Below are 23,781 nucleotides of genomic sequence, written 5' to 3'. Positions count from 1 at the left end.
AAAAAAAAAAAAAAAGCCTTGCACTCACCAGCCCTTGCAGTAGTGACTGGGGCCTCTGAGGGCTTGTGGCAGAGCACCTCTGTGCAACACAGGGCAGTGCGGGGCAGCAGGGATTGAACCCCCCAACCTGGCACCTGTGCAGCAGCTGCATCCCAGCACAGGTGCAGCCTGGCTCAGCAGGGTGCCACACACTTTCTGGGAGCTAGGGTGGCTCCAGCAGTCAGCTGGAGCTCCCAGTTCAATTCCCAGCTCTTTGATCATTCCTGCTGTTCGTCCCAAGGGGGCATGGTCCCCCAGATCTGTGTGTGGGGTTTTAGCCATGCTGGTTGGGGAAATAGCCCAGAGCCACCATCATCACCAGCTGGCAGTGGCAGCCTGCTGTCATTCCGCATCATGTGGGGGCCTGCACCCCCCGGAAAGAGCTGGGGGAAATCATCAGAGAGCTGGGGGAAAGATTGGGGAACTGAACTGGAAACTGGGGGAATGATCAGGGACCTGTATGCTCCCCCAGGCCCTAATTCGATTCCCCAGACCCTGCTTTGATTCCCCAGCTCCCTGTTTGATTCCCCAGCACCGGGTTGGAAGAGACCTCAGGAACAGATTGCTGTCACTGGCCAGCTACAGATGTCAATGTCAGAACAGTCCTTCCCCACCTCCTCCTCCTCCCTCTTTCCCTGTAAGCCCAGCTCTGAAATATTTTGGAAGGCCCATTTCATTCTGGAGATGTTTTGGAGCCCTGCATTTCATTTCAGATTAGGTGTTTCGAGTGTCAGAACATCTGAATACAAAACTAAATGAAATGTCCACTGAAATTTCGCACAGCCCTACTATGTAGTCCTATAGTGATGCTATGAGGAACATAGAATATTATATAAATATAAAATAAAGCACTTTAAAAATCAGCTTAATCCATTCAAAGGCCAATGTTCAGTGCCTTAATCACAATTGTATATTTATGTCATAACTACAGAGCAGAAATTAGGTGATTTGGTTGTCTAAACTCTGTATTACCTACATTAATATATTTGACTTCAAGTGTATCCTTAACTCTGAATTTCATGGATTTATATTTCATTCTGGGATAAGGAACACATCCTTATAATTTTCTTCCTCATCCTTGAAATATTAGTACATATATTTTTACAGTTAATTCCACTTTATGAATTTTTATTTATCTAGAAATGATGCTGAGACCTTTGCCACAGACTTCAGTAGGAGATCTTTTCATATTAAACATAATTTTGAAATTAGGTGTATTTTATGACCCTTACTACCCACCATTAATTAAGCCAAATCTCAACATATTCTGACCTGTGAAAATACAGTCAAACTCCTTCATTTCAGTGCATACAAAGTTCTGAGAACTTGAGTCGTGGCTTCCTCATTTTTGCCCTGCTTCAGTTATATACATATCAGTCCTTGAGCTATTTACTTCCGAACAGAAATGCTCCAGGGCTACTAGTCATTCAGAGTAAACAGCTTACATATTCTTGTCTTCCATCTACCGTATTTGAATGACTATATTTTCAGGGAGTTGCTACTCATTATTTTGGAGTGTCTGGTACATTCAGAATCAAGGTAGTAGTTAATACTAAAGATTAATTCTAGTATTATGGAAATTCTCTTCATCCTAGCATATAACAAGCAATATGTGCAGCTGACCTGCCTGCACTATCCTGTAAACAATGTTCAATTAATTCAACATTTGTATCTATTTTCATCTGGCTTTATCCTTTCTTACTGTCAGTCATTTGTGTACATAGAAAGGATGTGGACAAGTTGGAGAAAGTTCAGTGGAGAACAATGAAATTGGTTTGGGGGCTGGGGCACATGACTTATGAGGAGAGTTAATTTAGTCTGCAGAAGAGAAGACTGAGAGGGGATTTAATAGCAACCTTTAACTACCTGAAGGGAGGTTCCAAAGAGGATGGAGCTAGACTGTTCTCAGTGGTGACAAATGACAGAACAAGGAGCAATGGTCTCAAGTTGCAGCAAGGGAGGTTTAAGTTGGATATTAGGAAAAACTCTCACAAGGAAGGTGGTACAGCAGTGGAACAGGTTACCTACAAAGGTAACCTGTAGGTTAAAAATCTCCATCTTTGGAGGTTTGTAAGTTGGGGATGGTCCTGCTTGGAGCAGGAGGTTGGTGTAGATGACCTCCTGAGGTCCCTTCCAACCCTAATTTTCTGTGATTCTGTACACCCATCCTTTTCCCCCAAAGAATGTCCACTTGTACAATTCCATCATGGCGGCAGTTCTAATGTAGACAGAGTACCCATAGTTCTTAATGTTTTCATTGTTGCATTATCTGCTTCTAAGAGGATTAGGTGACAGAATATTGGTCACTTATACACACGCCCAATGCCTGCTCCTATACATTCTAATTAGGACACATTGGAGGAGATTCGATTAATCGAGTCTGCTTGATTGAGCAGACTCTATTCAAGTCTGCCAGAGCATTCTAATTACAATGCTCCAGCAGTCTCAGTGTCACGTGTATTCAGCATCCGACATTTCAAAATGGTGGTGGGGGTGTTTTGACTAAAGCTCATTGAATGAACTTTAGTTAAAATGCCCCTACTGCCATCTTGAAGCGTGAGACACTGAATATATGACACACTGTGGGCATTTTAATCAGTGGCCCCTGAGAACCACTGTGATTAAAAGGGCCTCCCACCCCCACCCTACATGTAAAGACACCCAAAGTTGAGAATGCCATGTGGTGCAATTGAACATCTTACCAGTATTGTCCCCAAGAAATTCTAGTATAGACAAACAGACAAGATCCCCAAATATAATACCAACACTATTTAGGCAATAGTTTGAGGATAGTGAAATATAACATATTTTCTATCTAAAATAATATTGCATCTCTTCCTTAGATTCTTTCTCACCTGATGTATGACATAGGCTAAGCCTTTGCTTATTTTTAGAAGTAGTGGGTAAGGAAATGTAGTCTATTTTTAGTCTTGTACAGTGTTGCCACTATTTGATGCTACTGTAGTAGAGGTCTAATTCTTTACTGGAAAATTCCTCTTGTTTTTGTAGGTGTAAAGTCAGACACTTTAGTATTAATATTTTTTTATTAAATTTTATAAATAGTAGAGTAGTAAGCCATTTTTGTGTGCATCAATGAGCTGTGATAATTTGGCTGTAAAGCGACAGAGATGATGGTATAAGTTCATTATTTTATGATGTTCATTATATTTGTGTTGCAAAATGAAATGGAAGGCTGGTGGAAGGGGAAAAAATCTCATACAGTTATGTTTGTTTCATTTGTTGGAAACATTAAAGCCAAGTGTGGACATTAAAGCCACTTGCAAATGTGTTGTTTTAGTTGTCCTGCTGAGAAATTCTATCCAGAACAGGTTATTAGTGAAAAAGATTTAGGCTTGTCTTTACTAGACCCTAGCATGTACATTTTATTAACAATAATATATTGAAGTAATGTAGTTTCATTGGCTTTTTGTGTAAATCAGTTCCTTAGTCTTAAAGGATGCAGTGCCCCCTCCTCATATTTTAATAACTTTACTAATTATTTTACAGTTACTTGTATCAAAAAAGAAAAGAAAAAACACAACTATTGCTAAAGTGTTTAGAATCTCTAACTTTAATTTCTTCATTGTTAAACAGAACTTCTGTTTTCAATGAAATATGTTAAAGCAGTTTAATTACAGGATTATTAGGATAGCGGCTAGGAATCTTTTAAATCTGTAAAAACTGATGTGAAAAATATGGGCTGCTTACAATTTTATAGATCAAAGAATGAAATAAAGGGAGAGATAACAAAATGCCCAGTGCAGAAAGCAATCATGGTTGCCTCAGTAGTCCTGAAACAGAAGTTCTTAATCAAATGCAGCTAGAAATTAAAAATAGGGACAAAGTTCATAAAGATTTTAAAATAGTTTTTTCCATTGTGAATCTTAAGACATGTAGCATTTATGAATAGGCTAGTTCTCATTAAAAATTCTTTGTAGATTACCAGTAATGAGAATCTACTGAAAAGAATTTGCTTACTAGATAGACTCCATCTGAAAATATGAAAAAAAGTTCTATCTGTTAAGCTTTAACACTTCAGAGCCAGATTCTGGTATGCCTGTGGTACTTTGTGCTGTCAGGATATGATTAGTGCAAAGGAATATGGGATGAAATGCCCTTTTACCCCAGTGATGCTTGACTGCAAGTATGGTGTGGTGGAAGGCAGCTGCTGTGTGGGCTAAGGACAAGGGTTCACAGAAGTGGTATATAGTTATTCATTTTCCTTTCCCATCTTGCCCAGTCCCTGTACCATGCTGAGCTCAGTTAGATGCTCAAAAGACTGCTTTGAAATCTATGGATGAGCACATCTGATATGTTCTAAAATAGAGACCAACAGAATAAATCCAGGATAATAAAATGTATGTCAAAATAAACCAGATTGCAGGTAGTGTTATCAAGCCCTCCACAATTCCAGCTTCTCTACTGTTGTTACTGAATAATCACTAACTTAGCCTATGAAAGATAGCGTATTGAAGCCATTAGTCATGCTTTACTAGAAATGGATGATGCAATGTGCAAGTTATTCTTACCAGGTGTGGCTCCAATAGACTTGTATGCAGACTTGCTTTTCTTAATAGAAAATGGCATTATTTTGTATTAGATAGTTTGCTGGAAAATGTATGCATATGTATTGTTTTCAGTGCATAAGGCTTTTCTTTTTCTGTTTCTCAGCTACCATAATTTAGCTGTTTCGGATATAACTCAGAATAGCAAAATATTTGGTGCACATTTTGTTCATTCAAAATCACAGAAATACATGAAAAGATATCAAATTATATAAAATAGCTGATTAAAGCAGCATTCATCATATTTCAGTACCAGTTGCTAAGGTTGAATTGAGTTTTGCACTCAGATCAGAGATTCAGGCACTTTGTAACATACAATGAATATAGTATTTTCTCTTTAAAGTTACATTACTTATTTTTTGAGCCTAGCATGAACTCTCAGAAATGTCAAAAGTAAATCAATTAAAAGATTTTTCCTTTTAAAATTGTTGCAGGACACTTCCATGCCCTGCTCCTAGTGAGTCATGAACTTAAGGGGGGAGGTGTGTCGCAGGACACTTCCGTGCCCTGCTCCTAGAAAGAGGGACAGGTGCCGGTTGCCGGGGCAACCACAGTTTGGTCAGCTGATCAGAAGGGGGCAGGGCTTCTGAAGGGGGCTGAGGCCAAGCAGGCAGTTCCCTGCTAACATCCAAGGGTGAAGGAGCTCTGCTGGAGCAAGCAGCGTAGAGAAGCCCGTTGGCCTGAGCAGCTTCGGTTCAACGATACTGGGTGGAGAAAGCCCTGGTAGGGATTTGAATGATGATTAGCCAGGTGGCTTACAAATTGCGTTTTAGCCAGGAGGCTTAGTTTGAGTTATAGCCGGTTGGGTCGTGTTATTGTTTTTGTTGTTTGTTATTACACCGGAGGACCGGGTGAGGATAATAGGGGTTGGAGGAGGCCTCACTGGGGCTCCACAGTGGTGTGGGGACCCCGGTGCTAGAGATGGCACAGCATTGAGAGGTGCACTGACCCCAGCCCTGAGAAGGGGCACAGTGCATTGGGGGCCAGGTAAGGTCGAGGCTGCCTGAGTCCCACAGGAGTTGTAGACCTGAAGAGGGGATTTAGGGGCCAGGTACGGCTATGGCCACCTGAGCCCCAAGCACAGAGAAAGGCCCTAGTGTGGGTGGAGCCCAGGGAGGGTGCACAGATGAGAAGCCCCAGGGAGGGTGCAGAGACAAGAAGCCCCAGGGAGGTTGCTTGCTTAAGACCCCAGAGGGGAATTTGGGGGCCAGGCACAGCTTTGGCCACCTGAGTCCCGACTGTGAGATAGGGCCCCAGTGCGGGCAGGATTGCGAGGGAAGGCCCCTATCGCGAGAGCAGGCCCCAGTGCGGGCATGGTCGCAGAGAACGCGGGCATCTAAGAAAAAAGAGAAGCCAGGACGTGCTTGTGAGGGCGCAGGCAAGACGGCTGCGAGAGGGGCCAGGGAGCGTCTACGGGGAGCGCGGGCAGCTGTGAGGAAAAGAGGCCAGGGAGCGTCCGTATGGGTGCAGGCCACTGAGAAAGAGGCCAGAGAGCCTGTGAGGGCCTGGGCCAGGGTGAGATAACCCCAGGAGGCCTGTGAGGGCGTGGGCAATTACGTGAAGAGCCAGGGGTGCCCACGAGGGCACAGATAGAAGTGGACTAGACAACATCTGGTACATCTGCGAGGCTTGGGGCGTGGTATCAGGGGTGGTAGGAGCCACGCGTTGCCCTTAAGGCATGAGTGCACAGAGTCACCTTTAGACGGGGCACTGACTTGGATACAGCAGGGGTACCGTGTCCAAGGGGGCGAAGAGGCAGCCTCCCATAACACTAATAACAGCAAAGATGTGGTGGGTGAGAACGAGGATGCATTGACACCAACTTGGCATGGTAGGGGGTGCTAGGAGAGATCACAGCTGCTCCTAGGACACTGCCCCATGACAAAAATAAATGTTTGATCATTTTTGCTCTAGTTTGATATAATCTTAAAAATGTCCCATGTCATTAAAATTCACCAAAATCTAGTATCTGTCTGTTTATATACATATCAGAGAGAGGGAGGGGGGAAGGAAGGAAGGCAGAAAGAGAAAAATAATATTTTTTATGCCACTGATACTTTCGGCTGCTTTTTTTCCTTACTCAAGTGAATGTATACACAACTATTTCATTATAGATGTATTTGTGCCCACTGCACTTAGATTCCATTGTTACTAGCAAGAAGTCTGGTACAGCTTGAGGCTGTAGAGAATGTTGCTTATCACACAAGGGGAAGGAATTCTACTTCTGATACTTCTTGATTGACAAGGACAGAGGCAGTCCAAAACCTACCCTGAACTTAATAAAGCCAAACGTCTTCATAAAAAAGAAAAAAAGGATTTTAAAAAGTCTCTTTGTCTTCAATTATAACTCCTGTAGATTTTGCAATTTAGTGTACTTCCCTTGCACTAACGAGCATGGAAGGACTGGAGAGGAGCTTTTGGGCCATTGGAATCCAGTTCTCTGCTATCCCAGGCAAACAGACTGTGCAGTGCCCTCCATAAATATACTTAGCTCCATCTTGATACTAGTTTGGTTTCTTGCCTTCTCTCTGATGACAATTTCCAGATTAAATTCTTGGCTAATTTAAAGTTCCAGTAGAACTTTTACAATCTTTTCTCCAATGCCTGATGAAGAGTGTTTGTCCCCAAAAGCTTGCAATTAAAGAATTTTTTTTGCAAAAATCTTGTTTGTCTAATAAAAGATATAATCTCTACTACAAGCCCTGAGTGGCTAATTTATAGCCGTTTGGTTTTTTGCCTACACTACTTTTCAGTTTTCCCTCCCTGCTATTTACTCTAGTCCTCCCTCCCTACCGTTTCCAACTGAGACTCCTCCCCCTGTTAGCCTAAACTCTGGCTGCTGGCCCCCAAATCAATTACCTTCATTTCTGGTAGCATTAAAGTTCACCACATATCTATTGCTCCAATTGTCAAGGTCGCAAGACTAAATTTCTACTCTATTAGTGACCTCAGCCCACCCCAATAATTTCAATATGAACAAAATCCATCATCATCTTCCCTTTAGCCAGTATTTTGCTCATTTTACAGTTCTTGAACTAACCTTCCCCTTCTCCAGCTTACTAAGATTATCCCATGCGGAACTACATAACGTGTTTTACTGATGTCTAGAAATCAGCTCTCTGAGCAGCTGAAATACAGTTGATCTCACCTGTTGTATTAAAGACAGCTATCAGGTTAGTCTGGTGGTATATTTTATCTCATTTTCCATTCATATCCATGTCTTTAATTTTGTGTTTCTTCAACATTTGCTCCAACAGTTAAATAAAATATATATAAAATACACTGCAGTGGTTGTCAAATGTCCATGCTTGAGCATTCAGGTTTCTATTTACTTGGAAGGTTAATTTGAGCAGAACTGGGTACGTCTACATAAGATGCTAACTGCACAATAGCCTAATACTACTGCACAGTAGTGTGGTGCAGTAGTATTAGGCTACTGCACCACAAGTGTCCCAAAAAACTGGTGCATTGGCACTACTGTGCAGTAGCGCAAGTTGCTGCGCATTAATTTAGTACGTGGTTAATGCATTAATGAACGTATAGACATGCACGTTGAGAATGTGGTTATGCTTAAGTCTTAGGCTAAACAGCATCATGCGTGCTCTTAACTCTACATGCAGTGCTTCACCTATGCTGCATGTAAGTTTGCTGTACACCTATTAGATACCCACTGGATAGGCTGATTGATTGTCCTCTTCTGTGGCTCAGAGGCCTGATTACTGAGGTAGGAGTCTGAAGGATGAGACTTGAAGGCTGCATATGAAGTCTCCAAATCCAGGCAGACAGAGAAGCCCTTATGTGGTACAAAAGGGTTTTATTATTATTATTCTGAAAGTATTTGGATGAGGATAAAAGATAAAAGATGCAGCACTGATATAACGGTGGGGATTAATTGTAGGCCACCAAATTAGAAAGAGAAAATGGATGAGGCACTCTTCAAGCAGGTGACAAATCTATCCAAAAGGTATAGAGTGGTACTGATGAGAGACTTCAGTTTTCTAGACACCTGCTGGAATAACTATTTAGCCAAACATAAAATGTCAAGCTGGTTCCCAGTTTGTATGGAGAACAACTTTCTGTTTCAGAAGGAGGAGGAGGATACAACTAGGGGATCAATCACAAGAAGAAAGGCAAGAGACCAATGTGGCTGCACAAGAAGCTTCTAAAATGCCTCAAATGCAAAAGGAAGGCATACAGGCAACGGAAGAATGAGCAGGTCACCACGGAAGTGTACCAGGAAATAACAAGAACGTGCAGGGACAAAATTGGGAAGGCAAAGATGAAGAATGAGCTGCACCTGTTGAGGAAGGTTAAGGACAAGTAGAGGTTCTCTAAATATGTTGACCAGAGAAGAAGGAACAAGGAAGCTGTAGGTTCACTGTTAACAAGCCAGGGAGAACTTCTAACTGGAGATGCAAAGGTGGAGTAACTCAACAGGTACTTTGCCTCAGTCCTCACAAAAAAAAAAACCCAACAAGCTGTAGTCAGACACCTAATAAGGATTATTTGGATAAGTAAGGAGGCAAGCTGAGGCAAGAGATAACAAAAGAGATGGGCAGAGAGCTTTTGATGAGTCTGAATGAATTTGAGTCAGCAGGGCCAGATGAACTTCATCCCAGGGTATTGAAGGAACTTTTAGACCTTGGAGCCTATAGCAATGATCTTCATGAAGTTGTAAGAGATGGGCAAGGTACCTGAGGACAGGAAAGGAGCCAATGTTACTGCCCCTCTTTTAAAAAGGCAAAAAAAAAGGACCTGGGCAATTACAAATAGGTTAGCCTCACCATGATACTGGGGAAGTTACTGGAGAATATCCTATCCTAAAGAAGGCCATTTGCAAGCATCTGGAGGGCAAAAGGCTTATCACAAGCTGCCAGCATGGATTTATGACAAACAGATCACATCAAACAAATCTGATCTCTTTTGACAGTAACTACTTGGATGTATGAAAGGAATGCTGTGAATGTAGTGTATCTGGACTTCAGCAAGGTTTTAGACAAGTCCCACATGACCTTCTCATAAACAAATTGGGGTTTGCCTGGGGTGGGGAAGTCCTACATGCACATGTAGACGTGCATGCTTACTGCACAGTAAACCATGTAACTACGCAGTAAAGCAGCTCATATAGATGCACCCACGGAAAACTTATGCTGTCACCTGAAGTAGTGGGGAAAATTACTTCTACAGCAACTGTTGTTCTTTGACATATAGTGAGAATATAAACACTCCACACCTCCCCTCCAGCTCTATATGTTTGGAGTAGTGAATATTAATTCCTTTTTCAAAGACTTGAGGAGTTGGGGTATCCTTTTTCCAACAGCACTACTAACAAAACCTGAGTTGAGTGTGCTCAGTGTGCATACACATATACTGGAATGTGAAAGTGCACAAACATTTCAAGCAACAGTTTCATAGATTTCATAGATACTAGGGCTGGAAGGGACCCTGGAAGATCATCGAGTCTAGCCCCCTGCCCCAGGGCCAGGAAGTAAGCAGGGATCATAGGATCCCAGCAACATAAACATCCAAATGTCTCTTGAAGGCGTTCAGAGTAGGTGCTTGAACCACCTCCAATTGCAGTCTATTCCAAACCTTAGAAGCTCGGATAGTAAAGAAGTTCCTCCTTATGTTCAGCCTGAAACAGTAATGGAGGAGTTTGTGACTGTTCAACCTTGTGATCCCTTGGGGCACTCTGGTGAACAGACATTCCCCCAGATCCTGGTGAGCACCCCTGATAATCTTATAAGTAGCCACCAGATCACCCCTGAGTCTGCGCTTTTCCAGGCTAAAGAGTCCCATGGCTCTCAGCCTGTCATTATAAGGTCTGTTTTCCTGACCTCTGATCATGCACATGGCTCTCCTTTGCACTCTCTCAAGCTTCTCCACATCCTTTTTGAATTGTGGAGCCCAAAACTGAATGCAGTACTCCAGCTGCGGCCTCACCAAGGCCGAGTACAAGGGGAGAATGATGTCCTGGGTTTTCCTTGAGAAGCATCTGTGGATGCAAGCCAGCATTTTGCTTGCTTTACTAGCTGCAGCATCACATTGAAAGCTCATGTTCATCTTGTGGTCAATCATGACCCCCAAGTCCCTTTTGTCTGTAGTGCTAGCCAGGATAGCGCTGCCAAGCCTGTAAGCTTGCTGCAGGTTTTTCCTCCCAAAGTGGAAAACCTTGCATTTTTTGGTGTTAAACACCATCAGGTTCTCATCCACCCATTTCCTGAGCCTGTCAAGATCTGCCTGGATCAGCCTCCTGCCCTCAGGTGTGGATGCTTTATCCTAGAGTTTGGTGTCATTGGCGAACTTGGCCAGTCCACTTCTGACACCAATGTCTACATCATTAATGAAGATGTTAAATAGTGTAGGCCCTAGGATGGAGCCTTGTGGGACCCCACTGGTCACAGCGCACCATGACGATTGACTTCCATCCATCACCACCCTCTGGGTCCTACCGCAGAGCCAATTCCTCAGCCAGCGGATCTTGGTGAGGCCAAGTCCACAGTTTGTCAGTTTTGCCAAGAGGTGATCATGGGATGCCAGATCAAAGGCTTTTTTAAAGTCAAGATACGACATCAATCTCTTCCCCCCTTGTCCAGGTGATAGGTCACCTGGTCGTAAAAGGAAATGAGATTGGTCAAGCAAGACCTAACATGACAAACTCATGCTTGCTATCCCTCAGGATGTTGCCATCAGCCAGTCTGTTAAGGATGGCCTCTTTGATAATCTTTTCCAAGACCTTCCCCAGGATAGAGGTCAGGCTGATGGGCCTGTAGTTTGCCAGATCCACTTTCCTCCCTTTTGTGAAGATAGGACTACATTGGCCTTCTTCCAGTCTTCGGGCACTTCAGAGCACCAGGAGTTCTCAAAGATCCATGCTAGGGGCTGGGCTATGATGCTTGGCAGCTCCTTGAGTACCCTCAGGTGTAAATCATCAGGGCCGGCTGACTTGAAGGTATCCAGCCTCTCAAAGTGTTCCTTCACAAGATCAGCTTTGATGGAGGGTAAGGAATCTCCCTCACCCAGGCCTCCCTTTCCTGTAGTGGATAGGGGGATCCCTTGGACTGCAGAGATACTAATGAAGTCTGGTGATTAATAATTTCACATATAACTGCTGTCATTCAAAATAGGTGCCCTCATTTTCTCTTATTCTAGATAGGATCTAAATCAGTGGTTGCCCTCTAAACTACCTGTATCAAACATTTTTATCTTGTGCAACTTGGCTCCACCCCCAAATAGGAATAGTGGAGAACATGATCTTCCTTGAGTATAATCTCTGGCCTTAAGTCCATCAGAACAATGCAAGGTGGTACCTCTTTTAGGATAATTTTGCAATGGAGAGGAAACTTACTATTCATGCTGTACTAGGAAAAACGTTAAATTACAAAGAATAATGATAATGCATGATCACTAATCCTAACTATTCTGTTTAAAAACTACCTGATTCACCAGAAGTACTTATCAGAGAAGGTAGAAAAGGAAAAAACAGAGGAAATTTCCTATAGAGGTATTTGGGAACAGTATGGAGGGAAAATTTGAAGTCTGTGTGTGTCTGTGTGTATGCATGCATGCACACGCGCACGCATGCGCACACACACACACACACACACCCACGCACATCTAAAGCAAAGCACAGAGGTCCAGAGCTATAGGAAAAGCATCTATAGGAAAACATAGAAGTCCAGAGCTCCAGGAAATTAACCAGTAAGTATTCTTTAAGTTACTTTGCACTGCTCCCCAAATGAATAAAGTAGCAAGAGTATTCTTGATGCATCTAGCCAAAGCACGTAAATGAAAATAAAATTGATACTACAGCTCTTCAAATTATTAGAAAAAATACATGACAACCTTCTCTTTTGGTTTCTTATTTAGTTTTCAAGTACTATATTAAAAAACAATTAAAAAATAAGGCATTTTCCAGGCAATAAATACAGACTCTTGATATTAAATCCTTCCTAACATAGGTTTTTTTATGTAGGAATTAATTATAGAGAATATACATAAATATTCCTAACATTTTGGGTTATTCCTATGAATCATGAAGCATCTGCTATAGATGGCTGAATACCAGAAAACATATTCTCTAGATAAATTATTTGATGAACATTACCATTATTTTCAGAATAAATTAGTTGATGAACATTATTCAACCTGCCATCAAGCTGTTGAATATTATAAAGAGGTATTTAAATAAGTTATTCAATAAAAAGTGGCAACATCTGTCTTATTTATGTTTTCTTCAAGTACTGTTCATTTAATTCTACAGATGGCTAGCCCATCATGCATTGGCCAGATAACCATTTTCTTTTCACAGAAATTTGATGACAATCATAAAGGTTGCATAGATATAACATCATTTACTTCTCCACAGAATACTCCAACATTAACCATGCACTGATGTCTTATAGAATAGTTCTTACTGAATACTGCCCTCTCCATTCTTTTGTAACTGCAAAACCCCAAATGGCCAGTATTCACAGTAGGAGAGGCTTTTGAGAGGGATGGAGTCTGCCAGGAGGAGAATGATTTCATTTGCCTCTTCAGCTTTTTTCACTAACAGACAAAATGGTAGACCAATGGCAATACAGAGGTTATGAGATGAATAGTCTCTGAATTCCCCACTACTTAATTCGTTTCAGCTAAGTTGAGATGGATAAAGTCCAGATTGTAAACTGCAGTCACTCAATGGAGAGAGGTTGTTAGTCGTGTTTGTCTGAAGTTAGTCAGAAGACAGGGAAGATATGCACCTTTATACGCTATCTACGTGGAGAAAGTGAGAGCAAGCTATTGTGAACCCAAGCTCACTTTATCAAATGCTGTGAAAGGGTAGCATAGAACAGAGTATAAAGTGGAGTGAGAGATTACAATAGAAGAGGTGGGAAAGCATGAGGCAGGCAAAGGAAGGAGGGAGTAGAGGGACTGCCCCTCTACCCTCTTCCCCCCTCATACAGGCAAAGAACCCATTGGAACAAAGGAATCACAAAAGTTAATTCAGGAGCTCTATTGCTAACTAGAGCATATAAAGAAACTACAGGTATTGGACAAAATTCAGTTCTCTGTTGAAATGCAATGAAATCAAAGTAATTCCTCTGACTTCTGGAGCCACTCCATCACCTTTTTCCTACCTAGGGAATTTCTCTCTATATAAGAATAACTCTCAGGTCATATAATCTGATTGTTTTAATTAATCTCACTTCAGCATGAGTATTTAATCTTATGGTAGTGTTGTTGAAGTGATGTTGTAGCTGTGATAGTCTGGCATACAAGAGGCAAGAGTTTTTGCAGGTAATATCTTTTATTGGACCAGCTGCAGATATTGCCCCCAAAACTCCTGCCTTTTGCATATTTAGTAGTATGCAACACAGTATTCTGAATACTATATTAATTGTAGTATTCTTTTTAAAAATCTCCCATTCCCATCTGACACACACCCTCATACTGAACAGAAAGAAAAATAGGTAAAGGTCTGTGTTGCTGTAGGGAGATAAGAGTCAGGATGTTGGTTTACATATGCATATATATAAAAAGAAAGAATATGTATGTGTGTGTATGCGCACACATGTGTGTGCATGCATGCATGCATGCATGTGTGTGTGTGTAGAAAAAACATGAGAATCAGGAATATGATTTGTACATCTTGTCATTCAGTTTCTTTGCCTGTTTTTAAAGTAACCCTTTTCCTCAGGCATGTCACAATGTTTGAATATTCATATCTGGATCTGGATTTGGAAACTTAAATCAATTTGCATTTGTTGGAATGATTAGACTAGTCAGAATTAAGGACAACGTACAAGAAAGTTATTTGGGTAGTGTGACTAATCAAATGTCATGCTTATCCACCTGGGAGACACTTGCACCTTGTTTGAAAAAGCCAAATCTTTCCCAGTTAAAAATAAATGTGTCCCATTCAGTGTGTGTGTTTGTATGCCAGATAGGTTTTTGTCAAAAAAGTATGGCCTGCTGAATTCCAGGTTGCTTTAAGACACGGAACCAATTATTTTGGTGGTTTTACTGTGTTATATTTATTGTCCTGGTAATATAACAGCTGTGCTCTTCCTCAAGATATGCATCTAAAGAAGATGCCTCTTTTTAAAAACACAGAATATATACCACAATCCTTAGGTCATGGCAGGTGGACTATCATTATTCTACACGATAAATTAGCTGCAACAAAAAGCAAGAATTCAGCCTGACATTCCATCAGCAAAGGAATCTATTTTGGTTCCATTTTGGTCATATCGTACTATACAATTCTGTATCATGATTTTTCTTCTATTTACAATGGATTACAGAAAGCATAGAAGAATAATTTTGTTGGATGGCTTCACTCTAAATGTTGCATGAAATTACAGTAGATCTGTTCCAAATCTATCTTTGGATCATAGGCCTTTCCCCCAACATAAATGGGAGCAGAGAGTTTAGAAGAAGAACAAGATTCAATGCTCTTTCATTGACCTAAAGCATGAATTATAGCTATGTATCTACTAATATGCAGTAGTGGTACTGGTAGAGAAAAACTTAAAAGGCAGTGGACTATATATTTCAAGCCTGCAATAAGAAAAAGATTATATGATACAAAAGGAGGCAATCATTTGTTTAGATGTTTGTGGGTAATAAGAATGATTGATGATATAAACTGTCAATTTAAATTCCAGTCCATAACAATGTAAAGATACCATGGATAGTAAAATTACAACACATATGGATTTTATGAGCAGAAGTGATTTCTTGGTAACTTTATATCTCAGTTTAAAATATAGTTTCCCCAGCATATCAGATCTTTTCCCTGACCCTGAAGTGTTCAATGAATCATACACTGAATGAACATGACCCTAGGGTTAAACTTTCTTCCAGCTAAATTGTTAATCTGCCATAGTAAAGAAAGATAAACCATTTCACCTTATACTGGAGTTAACAAGACAATTAGCTAACCCTAGAGAACGATTTATGGTTAAATATGACAGTGTTATCTTCGGACATAAGGTACTGGTGCTGCTGGTCCATGTCAGCACCTACTCTTGACTGCATTTATCTTCCCAGAAAATGAAGCTGGTAGATCAGTGTACACTATTAAAAGAAGTGAGATTAATTATTCCCATGTAAAATACACAGATTCACTACAAATTATATTTTGATTCAGCTTAGTGATGAAGGGGAAGTTTAAAAAATGGTAGTGTGATATCTTAAACACACCTTATACTTATTTCAGTGTTTGTAAATCTCAGAGATACCAGGACTTCTGCAGAGGAATTTAAACATACCGTGTGAAATGTTTAAAAGTATTTCCTATCAACAAACCATTCTTTTAATATAAAAACGTGCAGCAACAAGGGGCTGCTTTCTCTTTCAGTAGGAGCACCAAAACCACATTCACAGTTACAAAACTCTGTTTAATTGAATTTTAAAAGAACTATTTTTAAAAAGGTTTATTGTCATGGTGCATATAGGCCATAACCAGGTAGGAACAATCACGTGGGGCAAAGCAACCCACATACTAAGCAGTGCCCCCTGCCCCAAAGCGTTTACAGTCTAATGCTGTAATATACTGCATTTACTTAGTCAGCTGTGATCTGAAAACAAGCAAATGGTGGCTTACCATTCTTTAGTAGTGGTGAGACGGACACATGCAGAGGTAGTGACAGACAGGATAGTGCAAAAGAGACTCAGAAAGAAGATATCTCTCCAAAATTAAGCCAGTTGTGGTGCAGATACTGAAGAAACAACTGCAAGATCTGTGCTATCTAATACCTTATTTAAGAATAACTGTAATTAGAATTCTGTTTTGACCCACACCAACACATGTATAACAGAAAACAAAAAAGAGCACTGGAGCCTTTACATGTATAGAGGAGGTAATTACCCAATATGTTGTGTTTTCCCATATGTAGAAGGGATTACACCAGGAACCCTGCTGCCTAGATAAACACCAACAGTACAGAGCATGACAGCAAGAGCAGTGTTGACTGGATATGGGAATATATGTTACATAACTGAATGATGCCTTGCTGAGTCATTGCTGCCTGCATAAGCACTATGAACAATGAAAATGAGGAATGTCACATTCATGTAAACATTCTTCAGATTACAGTTTGCAATATAAATCAATGGTTTTTCTATGCATGCCCTAAACCCTGTTATTTTAGTTGTATTAACTATCTCGATTTAAGCAACGGCACCAAAACTTATTTAGTATGACATTTATTATAAGAGGCACAATTAAATGCTAGTGTATAAATAAACTGATTCATTCTTTAGTTTACATCCAGCTGTGAAATAACTTTCTCAAAACTGCATACAAAACTGTTGTTCAGTATAGAAAAGTTTACATCACTTAGAGGTCTAGACTATTTGCCTTTTTTAGCACATGACCCTTAATACATAAAGTGAAATGTTCTCCTTAATTTTGCATGGTAATGGCCTTTCTCCCTGGGTGCACTTCTGGTTCTGTGCCTCTCAGGCACCCTGCATGGAAGAGAACAAATGGCTTTCTAATTAAACTAATTGAGTTAGATAGCTATCACAGATTTCAACGTATTGGACCATGAGCACTTCTCATCAGTCGTCTCCTCTTTGTTTTCAGACCTCGTCAATGCAATGGACATATGAGATCAATGGTCTTCCTCCACAGACCAAACCACCTACTACATCAGCAAAAGTAATTTCTACTGGTGGTTACATACGATCAGCCACGGTTCGACAGCGCAACTTTTTACGTGAAAATCTGAAGCTAACAACCACCGGTGTTTCTTCTCCCATCAAAGGTGCACCTCTGATCTTGAAGACAAAATAGAAATAGAGTAGTGTCAATTTGTGTTCTCTAAAAAGTGAACCTTTAAAATAAATAAATAAATAAATAATGTAAACAAGTTATTTTCTTATTTTCATAAATTTTAAAAACAACAAATATGGCATTGATTGTGTCAGCAAGAAACTAAGTATATTTATTTCTCTCTGAAAGAGTGACATACCTGGTGAGAAATGGCCTTAACTCTCAGGAATTCTTCAATTTTTTTCTGGTAACAAATTTGTAGTAAAAATGAAAAAAGGGGTTTTGGTGAAAATACTATTTCTGGTTGCTGGACCTTTAAAAACTTCATTTCTCAACCTGATATATGATTTGAACATTTTTAGGCTTTACATATATTAGACTAAGTTTGAAGGGTTTCTCTATTATAAGATACCTTAAGTTTGTGTTTCCATGAAATGTTAAAATAGGTACAATTGATATATTGTACCTATATACGTAGGTACGATATATCTATATCAATTGATCAATTGATTGAGATATATACACATGCCGTGCTTTAGTATTTCCAAAAGGAAGTATTAAAGCACAGCACCATAGCAACGTCACCATATGGTGACATGTAGACGCACCCATATATATTTATATAGGTATATATGGGCACATTTACATGTGACCATATGGTGACATTGCTATGGTGCTGTGCTTTAGTACTTCCTTTTGGAAATCCTAAAGCATGATGCAGTAACAGCTTGTACTGTGTTGTGTGAGTGGACCACAGTTAGATTTTGCAGTTGCTTCACCATAGCGGTGTGGTAAAATGAGGGAAAATGCCACTACAGAGAAGTAGGTGTCAATCACATGTAGACTCACATGATTGCTATGTTGCTATAGCACACCATACAGTGATATAACATATCGCTATGGCGATGTAGGGTGACATGTAGTTACACCCTATCTATCTATATTTATATGTATATCACACAAATTGCAGGGACTTCTGTCTTCAACTCTGTTTTTTCCTAATTAAAAAATGAAGATGGGGAGCTGTGGTGTAATGCAGGACTTACTAAACATCTTCACAGTCTTAGAAAAGTTTGAACAGGAAACACTTTGTATTTTGTGCTCTGTCAAGCACTCTTGCAGTATACCTACACAAAGCAAGCTGACCTCTTTCAAGATAAAAACACTTGGACCAAGTTCACAGCAGTTTGGCAATGTTACATTAGTTCACGCTGCAGCCTGAATAGCTTTCAGATGCTCTTGCTTTGGAACATTTCACTAATTTCAACATACTTCATTGCTCAACCTGAGAATCCCAAGTGTTTTTGACTTTGAAACATTTCAGAAACTTAAGGCATTTTTACATGTGCTCTGGGGGTGGAGGTGGTAGCGCTAAAGTATCAGAGTCCCCATGCTTCAGAACAGCAGCAGGGGTGCTTTATCTAAATCTTGTCAAATGAGCTTTAGTTAAGGTGCTCCCACTACCATTTTGAAGTGTGAGGATGCTGATACACGAGACTTGGAGGCTGGCTGGAGTGTGCTAATTAGCACGCTCCAGCAGACTCAGTTGAGTCTGCTCTGATGCACTGTAATTATAGTGTGTTGGAGCAGCCTCCTGGCTCATGTACAGGCACCCTTAGGGCACTGACAGCAATAGAAACCCCCCCCCAGCACTTTACTGGAAGAGGGATTAAATCAGCTGTTAGATAAAAGTACCAAAATGCCCTGCTGAAGCATGCAATCTATGCAGATACTGGGGAGCCAGATCAAACTGATGTGGTTCCTCTTCTGGGCATGTGCTGTGCTTGGCACAGGAGCACATCAAGCTGAAATTAAAGCGCTATTTTTTCCCCCCATGTCTGTCAGCAGACTTAGATGACTACATCCAAGAACAAGCATGTGGGATGAAAGGCGATAAAAAGGAGATTAACAAATACTTCAGTTTCACTGTGCATTAGACAGCCCTTCCAAACATATTGAACTTAAAAAAAATACTAAAACGCTATGTAAAAAATAGTGGAAATAGCTATACAGATTTTATTTCCATTATAAAATAGCATATATAACTGTACTTCCATGTAAAATCACTAGTGGAAAGGGGGGGGAGGTCAATACGTAGAATATCTTTGAACATGGGTATGGTGTGGGAAAGGAGACATATGTAACCTTGGTTTGAAAGAAGCAAACTGGCACAGGACACACAACTTCTATTCTTCGAGGTTTTGCTCTTCATTCATATGTAATGAATTTTGTTACTCATAATAAATTACAAATTATAACTATTCCCTTGCTTTAATAGTTTGATGTAGAGAAAAAAAAACACATGGCATTTCATCATAAACATTTTCTTGAAATGCTTTCCTGGCACAAGTAAGAAATTAACATTGTTGCTCAAGAGTGATTAATCAATGGTGCTCCTTTATGTAGGCCAACAATAAAATCATATTGCTCTTACATGCTTCTGTTTTTGTTTATGCCACATAACTTCCAGAACAGTGGTTATGGGAAATGTTTTGAATATTATAAAACAGTAATTACTGTGGCCAAATACAGACATTCATTTTCTCTTGGGAGAGAAGCTGGTCTTCCAGGAGAAACTATGAGTATATAGATGTTCAGGATTTTTCTCCCAGAGCACTAATGGCTGCTCCAGGAATAAAATAGCCCAGGAACATCCAAGGTTAAATTGCTTCTGGAAGAGTTTCTCCTGGGAGAGGGAATGTCTGTACAAGTTCTCTTCTGAGAAGAAGACACAACACAGTCTTCCAGCATCACAGGGTACTTTGCTCCAACACTTACCCTCTCAGTTAGTGTTTCATAATGGACACTACCGTTCCTGCTGATCTGGGAGCAGAACAATGCCCTGTTCACAACCACACATTGTGCTGCAAGGAGACACAGACTGACACCTGAATGGTCTGTCTCAGCCAGTAAGGACTGCCCTGTGCACTGCTGACATCTGTCTCCAGGCAGACTGAGGAAGTTGGGAGAGTACCCTGAGATGTATGCACAGGGGCCTCCTGGTGGCACAGCATTAGCACTGGAAGCTCTCCACTCTTTAAGGACTCAGCATTCAAATATCTGTTCATGCATGCCACATTTTTTTCTACCAGGAAAACAAACCTTGGAGAATACTCCCAGATCATTTCAACATGTATATGCAGCCTATTTCTAATCCCTCTGCTTTAAATGCTAAGTACCTGCTTCTGACCTGATAACAGAATAAACTTAAGCATAGTTTCAGTGAATGAAATGAATTTATACAAGCATAGAACAGACTCTGACCCTAAGAATTCAAGTATACAGATGGAGGGAGAGAAATATTAATAACACTAAAATGTATCTAAAATGGATATTTATATATTAAGATATTGTGGTTATAAAATACAAGAATTCATGAGATGCCATGACTAGAAAGGCTGTTATATTGCATTTGGAAAGATTCTTCTCCACACTTCTAAGCAAGTGTATCTTGGACTAGGAAAAAATAGAATTTAAATTTTCCATTGGTTCACAACTGATTATTGGTTTTGGTCACTGAAATGCAATTTTTCAGTGCCTGCTTTTCATTGAAGGAGACTTTTTTTTTAATGGCAGTTGTTTGAAAACATTGTAATTCTGTCAGAGATTGATTAGTGGGCAAAGTGTAGGTGAGTTAGGCAAAGATTAAAATAAATGGAGTTCAATACAGAGCTGCAGAAATAAAGGAATTGCATTCTATAATCAACTTGTCCGCACTTGCAGTGTGTGTTTAACCATTCTGCAGTGTATAGCATAAATCCCATAAAGATGCACAAAGAGGAGTTTTATGCAATGCATATGATAATGAATAGATGTGTTCAAAAGGTATATTACTGTGGTGTTTCTATTTAACATATTTTCTACTTAGACTATTTTTTTTCCCTAGGATTCTTTAACCAGATTTTTCTGTATGTACAAATTCACTCATGGGTTACGCACGATAAGCCAGCATCAGTCAAATTTATGTACAGTATTAATAACTTGTATTGCTTGCTGTTACTTGTCATGCTGTCTGACAAAGAGAGAATAGAGGCCTTTTTTATTTCCTATCAAAGAGATTTAGAAAGGTGACAATGTGATGAATGTTGTATTTGCATTCTGGTAGCATTCAGAATGTGCTAGACACCTTCCAGACACACATTTGTGGATCACACTCACTATATACAGTCAACTGCTATATTAATAATGAGTTTCCTTACACTTCTTGGCTTCATGCTTTCCACAATCATCACAGATAAAATAAAGTTAGCCCCTTATAATAAGAAGGATTTCTTTCCTCTTTCTCTCCCAGAATGCAAAGCCAGTAGTATTTAAAATGATGTCAGTATATCCAAATGCAGAAAACAATGCCAAAATGTTTCTGCATAGATTGATGTTGTTTGTTAGTAAGTCTCCATAAAAAAATTCACTAGATCAACTTATCTTTTTTGTTTTAAAAGTTGTTGCTACACTGAAAGGAAGCTGGCATCCAAAATAATGCTCAAGCTGCTGCTTCTGTTATTGGAGCTTGAAAGTCCTAGACTTACCATTAACTCAGACATTCAAAAGAATAGTTGGCATTGGATTGGAGTGTGTCTGGCCCAAACGCCTGCAGAATACATTAAAAAATTGGGGCTAGCCAGCTGGGAAGACCAATTGTTGCTGTTGAGTTTCAAGGCTTAAAAAAACATCTCAAAAGAGCTATTTTGTTGGACTTTGATGATTTCTCCCAAAAGCAAGCTGCAGTCCAGAAGTCTTTCCAAGGAGTTCTTGATAAGAGGAATGAAAATACAGTATTTAAGACTCTCAAAGGAACACTTACAATTTATCTCAGCTCCTGCAATGCTATTATGAGACAAATCTAGCAGAATAAAAATGACAGCTCAGAGCTTAATCCTCCCCTTGCCCTTCCTAGGCAAATAATATCAAGAACCTGTTGAAACCCATTCTAATCTCTGGAAAGGTTTGTTATATACCTGAAAAATAAGTATGCATATGGAACTGGAGCCATTCACCACACAAAAGGGTGTTGGGTAAGTCAAGTTTCTAATTCTGTTCACACAAAAGCTATTTGATCATGGGATCCTTGTAACTCTTTCTTAAGAACACATCCCCTTAATAAGTACACAGTGAGCAATGGTGATAAGGTAAGATCAAGTGTGGAAAACTGCTACTACTAAATATTTAGGCTTCAAATCACAAACCTTCAAATATTATGAAGAAAATGGTCAACTTTGGCCAACAAATAGCCAACAAATCAAAATATTGTCAAGCACAAAGCCGTTTTATGGTGCATTGAATTCAACAACATCTCCCATTCTTTCACAAATGAAGGACTCTGTAAGGTTCAACAGCACTTTGAAGGACCGTGGGTTAACAGAAGCATGGGAATATCCCCACATCAGGTATGTTTGCTTTTCTATCACTCCAACTATACTACAAAAGAAAAAAAAAATCAGAAGGTCTTAAATGGATGTTGGAAAACCCAACATGTTCTTTCTTTCTCTGATATCATCCTAGCTAGGTACTTTAAGGTATCCTGCCTTACCCACAGTATCCAAAGACTTTTCTCCAATCTTCTCTATGAAAGCAGTGCCTAGGTCATATCGCAAATATGTAGAACACACTAGTTCTTTCCTAGGACAGAAACAATGTATTAAAATAGAAAGGAAAGATGTCAGAAAAGTGAATTACATTTGGGAAGCATCCCTGCCCCTCTACAGTAATCACCAAAGGGACATCTTTAGGAATATAGGAATTGCTGCAAACAAAATGAACCTACACCTAGTAGCCTATTAGTGGGCAGTATTAGAGGCCTCAGAGGAAGGTACAAAAACAGTTATGGACTAACATTTTCATAGGAAAATCTCCTTCTGAGTTTGTTTGTTTTGTGTTTACTGCAGGGGTGGGCAAAATACGGCCTGTGGGCTGGATGCAGCCCCCCAGGCTATTCTATCTGGCCCATGGGCCCCTTAAAAAATTTAAAAAATACTTATCTCCTCCTGGCTGCCTGTCAAAGATAACAGGATCCAGGGGCAGTAGGACTCAGGGGGAGATGACAGCAGGATGCAGCAGCCCAGCCCCATCCCACCTCACCCCCAGCCATTTCCCTGCCTTCCTGCCTCTGCACTGTTCCAGCACCACATGGCTCCCAGCTGCATCACTGTACCACAGGAACACAGGGCCTATGCTGGTACCTTGGGAGGGGGGGGGGTGTGTTTGTAGGGTGAGTTCCACCCCCCTCTTGTACTGCCATACACACAGACCCTCCCACATCCACACCCCCTCACACACCCTAGCACCCCCTCCGCACACAGCCCCCACAAACCTCATATGCACCCATGCTCTATATATCCACATACACCAACATGCTCCCTCACCCCACACCCACAGCCCCACACCTATCCATCCCCCACAGACACACCCACACCC

General features: G+C 40.4%; 1 protein-coding gene across 1 annotated transcript in view; it reads left to right on the top strand.

The window, feature by feature from the left end:
* Nucleotides 1-17,966, top strand: part of LOC109302302 (cilia- and flagella-associated protein 47-like) — a 536,681-nt gene extending 518,715 nt beyond the window's left edge. Inside the window, exon 20 of the mRNA XM_019523864.1 lies at nucleotides 17,182-17,966. Coding sequence (XP_019379409.1) covers nucleotides 17,182-17,391 — 210 coding nt within the window. The 3' untranslated portion in view covers nucleotides 17,392-17,966. The remainder of the gene's footprint in view (nucleotides 1-17,181) is intronic.
* Nucleotides 17,967-23,781: the final 5,815 nt, after the last annotated feature.

The sequence above is a fragment of the Gavialis gangeticus genome, unplaced genomic scaffold (genome assembly GCF_001723915.1).
Source record: "Gavialis gangeticus isolate Ggan-Ray unplaced genomic scaffold, GavGan_comp1, whole genome shotgun sequence".
Taxonomy (NCBI): domain Eukaryota; kingdom Metazoa; phylum Chordata; order Crocodylia; family Gavialidae; genus Gavialis; species Gavialis gangeticus.
Note: the sequence above shows the minus strand (reverse complement) of the source record. Positions and strands in the feature narration are given on the sequence as shown.